Source organism: Numida meleagris, chromosome 27 (genome assembly GCF_002078875.1).
Source record: "Numida meleagris isolate 19003 breed g44 Domestic line chromosome 27, NumMel1.0, whole genome shotgun sequence".
Taxonomy (NCBI): domain Eukaryota; kingdom Metazoa; phylum Chordata; class Aves; order Galliformes; family Numididae; genus Numida; species Numida meleagris.
This window is the reverse complement of record NC_034435.1, coordinates 1041300-1046247: the sequence shown is the minus strand read 5'-3', so window position 1 is coordinate 1046247 and position 4948 is coordinate 1041300. Positions and strand designations below refer to the sequence as shown.

The 4948-nt window shown below is 65.3% G+C and overlaps 1 protein-coding gene across 1 annotated transcript in view; it reads left to right on the top strand.

Annotated features, from left to right (window-relative positions):
- Positions 1–4948, top strand: part of NFIC (nuclear factor I C) — a gene marked incomplete at its 3' end in the record, with an annotated part of 23472 nt that overhangs the window by 3897 nt on the left and 14627 nt on the right. Inside the window, 1 exon segment of the mRNA XM_021378773.1 lies at positions 1600–2131. Coding sequence (XP_021234448.1) covers positions 1600–2131 — 532 coding nt within the window.

Below are 4948 nucleotides of genomic sequence, written 5' to 3'. Positions count from 1 at the left end.
ATTCTATGGGTGGATGGGATCATATGGGCAGGATGAGTCCTATGGGCAGGATGGATTCTATGGGTAGATGGGATCCTATGGGCAGGATGAGTCCTGTGGGCAGGATGGATTCTATGGGTGGATGGGATCTGATGGCAGGATGAGTCCTATGGGCAGGATGGGGTCCTGTGAGTAGGATGGATCCTGGGGGTAAGATGAGATTCTATGGGTGGATGGGCTCCTCTGAGCAGGATGGGATCCCATGGGTAGGGATGAGTCCTATGGGTGAGATGCGATCCCATGGAGCAGGATGGATCCTACACACAGGATGGATCCCTTATGGGTATGAAGGGCCAGAGCTCAGGTGATGCTGCAGGGCTCAGTGGGCGAAAAAATGGACCTGGAGCGGGAGCCATCAGCTTCCAGGGTGGGGTTGTGCTGGAAAATAATGGTGTTTGTGTGTGGGGGGACTTGTGGGGTCGGTGGGGCTGTGCTGGTGGGCTGTGCTGGGGCAGTGGGGCCGGTGTGGAGCTGCCGTGGGGCTGAGGGCTCTGCACTGGAGCAGGGTCGGTGCCGGCAGGGAGCAGCGAGGTCGCGTGGGGACAGGGCTGCGGTGGCCGAGGAGCGGCTCCTCCCGGCTGCACTGAGACCCCGTGCTCTGCTTCGCCCTCTCCTCGCTGCGATTGCAATCGGGAGGGAAGCAAGGGGAAAGAGGAGGTTTGGGGAGGGTTTGGTGGCCGCTCTTTGCCACCTCCCAGCTGGGATTTGGGGCGCGGGGGCCGTTCCCGACGCAAACCCAAGCACGGATTTTTCCGAACTGGGAAAATCGGATGCGGGAAGGAGGGGCCGTGGAGATGGATGCACTTTCCTTGTTTTCTTTCGGGGACGGACTCGTCCAGCAGCCAAATGGAAAAAGACAGTCAGAGCACGCATTGCTCACCGGGCCGCGCGCCAACAGCCGGGCTGCCCAGAACTGGGGCAAACTGGGGGGAGTTCCCTCGCATCGGGGGGGAGCCCCGCCGTGCCCGCCCCGTGCCCACACCGCATGGCACCCCGGGTGCTGGGGAGATGCTTGGCATCTGGGTGAGATGTGGGGCGGCCTCCACGGCTCCGTCGCACCCTGGCAGGATTTATGGGGATGGGGAGCAATGTCCCCGTGCCCCACTTGGCATCACGGTGGCACTGGGGATCCCTGTCCCGGTGGTGGGCACATGCAGTGTCCCTGCCCTCTGGCTGCTGGATGGATGGGGATGTGGCACGGTGTGGCCCCACAAGTGGCTGAGAGTTGGTTTGGGGACACCAGGCCTGTCCCCACAAGTGGCCACGGAAGAGTTTGGGGACACTAAGCCTGTCTCCACTGGGGCCCCACAAGTGGCTGGGGTTGGGTTTGGGTCACCAGGTCTGCCCCATTGGGGCCCTCCAGGTGAGTCTGGGGACACGAGGTCTGTCCCCACTGTGGGCCCTACAAGTGGATGAGGTTGGGTTTGGGGCCAGGCCCCACAAGTGGCCAGGGGGTGGGTTTGGGGGCCTGTCCCCATCGTGGTCCCCCACGTGGCCGGGGGTGTTTCGGGGCCGCGTTCCGGGGCCGTGAGGGTGACGTGCTGTCGCTGTGCCCCGCAGGATGAGTTCCACCCCTTCATCGAGGCGCTGCTCCCCCACGTGCGGGCCTTCGCCTACACCTGGTTCAACCTGCAGGCCCGCAAGCGCAAGTACTTCAAGAAGCACGAGAAGAGGATGACGAAGGACGAGGAGCGGGCGGTGAAGGACGAGCTGCTGAGCGAGAAGCCCGAGGTGAAGCAGAAGTGGGCCTCGCGCCTCCTGGCCAAGCTGCGCAAGGACATCCGGCCCGAGTGCCGCGAGGACTTCGTGCTCTCCATCACCGGCAAGAAGCCGTCGTGCTGCGTCCTCTCCAACCCCGACCAGAAGGGCAAGATGCGCCGCATCGACTGCCTGCGGCAGGCCGACAAGGTGTGGCGGCTCGACCTGGTCATGGTCATCCTCTTCAAAGGGATCCCGCTGGAGAGCACCGACGGCGAGCGGCTGGTCAAGGCGGGCCAGTGCACCAACCCCATCCTCTGCATCCAGCCCCACCACATCAGCGTCTCCGTCAAAGAGCTCGACCTCTACTTGGCCTACTTCGTCCGCGAGAGAGGTACGGGGGGCTCCTTCCCTCTTTCCTTCCCTTTCAGACCCCGCTGCTCCAAATGGTTCCCACCCCGAGTGGGTGTCCCCCACTGTCCCCTTTTCCCCATCCGGCACCGATCCCGGTTCCTATTGCACAGTCCCCAGGGGTGCTGCTGGTGCTGGGGACGGCGGTTGGGTGGCACAGTCTGTCCCCAGTGTGTCCCCAGGGCAGCACTTGACCACGGTCACAGCCGCTCCCGAAGCGTTTGGGATCCAGATGGGGAAACTGAGGCACGGTGCAGTGTCTGGGCTCGGTAGCCAGGAGTGTTCCCCAAGCCATCGTCCTCACGTGCCTCGGTCCAGCTCCTTTGTTATCCAAGCGGGTCCCCAGCCGGAGCCGTGCTGGCACGTGTGGCCCTGATGGCAGCGGGCACACGGGGGACCCGCGGGGGGAACCCTGTGGGTAGGGACCGTAGGCAGCCTGAGTGCATGATCTGTGGGGCTGAGGAGGGGTCTCACCCATACGGCTGGGACACCGTGCTCCCTGATGTCACCCGTGCTTCTCAACGTCCCCTGTGCATCCCGACGTCACCCATGTCCCGCCGCACCCCAGGGTGGGCACAGAGCAGCGAGGCTTGGTGGTAGGGCCCATGAGGCTGTGCAGAGCATCCTACAGGGAGCAACCCCACAGCACCATGCAGTGCCTCCGGGACCCGTCCCCATCCATAGACCCGTCCCCATCCATAGACCTGTCCCCACCCCAGGACCCGTCCCCATCCCTGGACGCGTCCCATTGCGCCTCTGCAGTGGTTTGACCGCTCGTCACCCGGCGCTGGCCGCAGCCCAAGGACGGATAATGACACCGAGGGGGGCACCCGGTGGCTATAATCCCAACAAAGGGGATTGACGGAGCCATAAATCACGGCGGGCGCGGGCGGATGTGTCGGGTGTCACCTCGGTCCCCCGGGAGCCACCGCGGTCTGACTGGCATCACGTGCGCCCCACGCCCCCCGGCGCCGGGGGTCCCCAGACGGGGGATGGCTTTGGGGATGGGCAGCTCACAGCCGACCGTGCCACCGGCAGGGACAAAACCCCGATGTGGGGGTGACCCCACGCAGGGTGCTGGGGGGTCCCGGTGTCCCCAAGGGAAGCGGCCGCCCCTCTGCCACCCCCCACCCGTGACCTTGACCCCGGCGTCTGGGTCCCCAGCAGCCGCAGTCACCTGATGTCTAATTGGGAACACGGCGGCTGTAAATACTCCCTGATAAGGCCCTGGCAGCCGCTCACTTTCCCTGTTAAGGTCGCTCTGCGCCGCCGTTAAGGGGGACTGGGGACAGTGGGGGGGGGGAACCTTTGGGTGCCGCTGGGTGCTCGGCCTCGTTGTGCCCCCGCCGCCCCGTGCCGGGCTGCAGCACAAAGGAGGGGGAAATGGGGCACGGAGGGGGAAATGGGGCACGGAGAGACGTGGGGGGCACGCGCTGGGGGGGTCGGGGGTCCCCATGGCCTCGCGTGCTCCTGCTTGCTTGCTGCTGCGCACTGAATCCCGCACGCATCTGCACACGGCTGCGTTTTCATGCACCCTCGGTCCTGCACCCGCCTGCACAATCCTGCACACTCCTGCACGGCTGTTAGTGCAGGATTGTGCACAATCCTTCTGCATTTTCCTGCGCTTTTTGCACGCTCAGTCCTGCGTGCATCTGCACACATCTGCGCGCCCTTGCACACCCCTGCGTTTTCCTGCACGATCCTTCGCAGTCGGTCCTGCACACTCCTGCATTTTGCTGCGTGCTTCCGCTCCTTCCCTGCTTTGCACACCCCAACCTGGGACCCCCCCACCTCGCTGTAGGCAAGAAGGAGCCTGGGGGCCTTCATCCACCCGCTGCCCGCAGCCCCCCGCTATGGGGCCGGAGCACGTGGGCTCGCCCGCCCGCCTGCACCCGCTCCTTTTGCTGCTGTCAGCAGAATTTCCCAACTGCTGCTCTGGCAACGCGAGTGGGGGGGGGCTGCGGAGGAACCCCCACGGTCAGGCCTCCCTGCTTGGTTGGGGGGGGGGGGGAGCGAGCTACCCCAGCACAGCGGTGCCAAGGGGATGGCCGTGAGCCCTGCGGGATGCCCAAAGGACCCCTGCGTGTGCCCGGTGCATGTGGGGAAACTGAGGCATGGGTGAGGCTTGGGGGGGGGGGGCATGGGTTTGTGCCCCACTCCTCGTGGGCTGTCTGCAGCCGCACAGCGCGCTGGGTGCTTGCTGCAGGGCTGGGTGCAGGATGGGTGCAGCACTGGATACGGGCTGGGTGCAGGGTGAGTGCAAGGATGGGTGCAGGGTGGTTGCAAGCTGGGTGCAGGGTGGTTGCAGTGCTGGGTGCAGGGTGGTTGCAGTGCTGGGTGCACACTGGGTGCAGGGTGATCGCAGCATTGGGGGCAGGGCGGTTGCAGGATGGCTGCAATGCCAGGTGCAGGCTGACTGCTGGATAGGTGCAGAGTGGTTCCGCTGCAGGGTGCAGTGCAGTTGCGATGCTGGGTGCACGCTGAGCGCGGGGTCATTGCAAGGTTGGGTGCACACTGGGTGCAGGCTGGGTGCAGGGTGGTTGCAGGCTGGGTGCAGGCTGGGTGCAGGGTGGTTGCAGGCTGGGTGCAGGCTGGGTGCAGGGTGGTTGCAGGCTGGGTGCAGTGCAGTTGCAATGCTGGGTGCACATGGTTGCAGGCAGGTTGTGGGCTTGTTGCAGAGCTGGGCGCACATGGGGTGCAGGGTGAGTGCATGCTGGGTGCAGGCTGAGTGCAGGGCTGGGTGCAGGGCTGGGCTCTGCACACCGCAGTGGGGGAGGGGTTGGCGCTGCAGCCCAGGGCT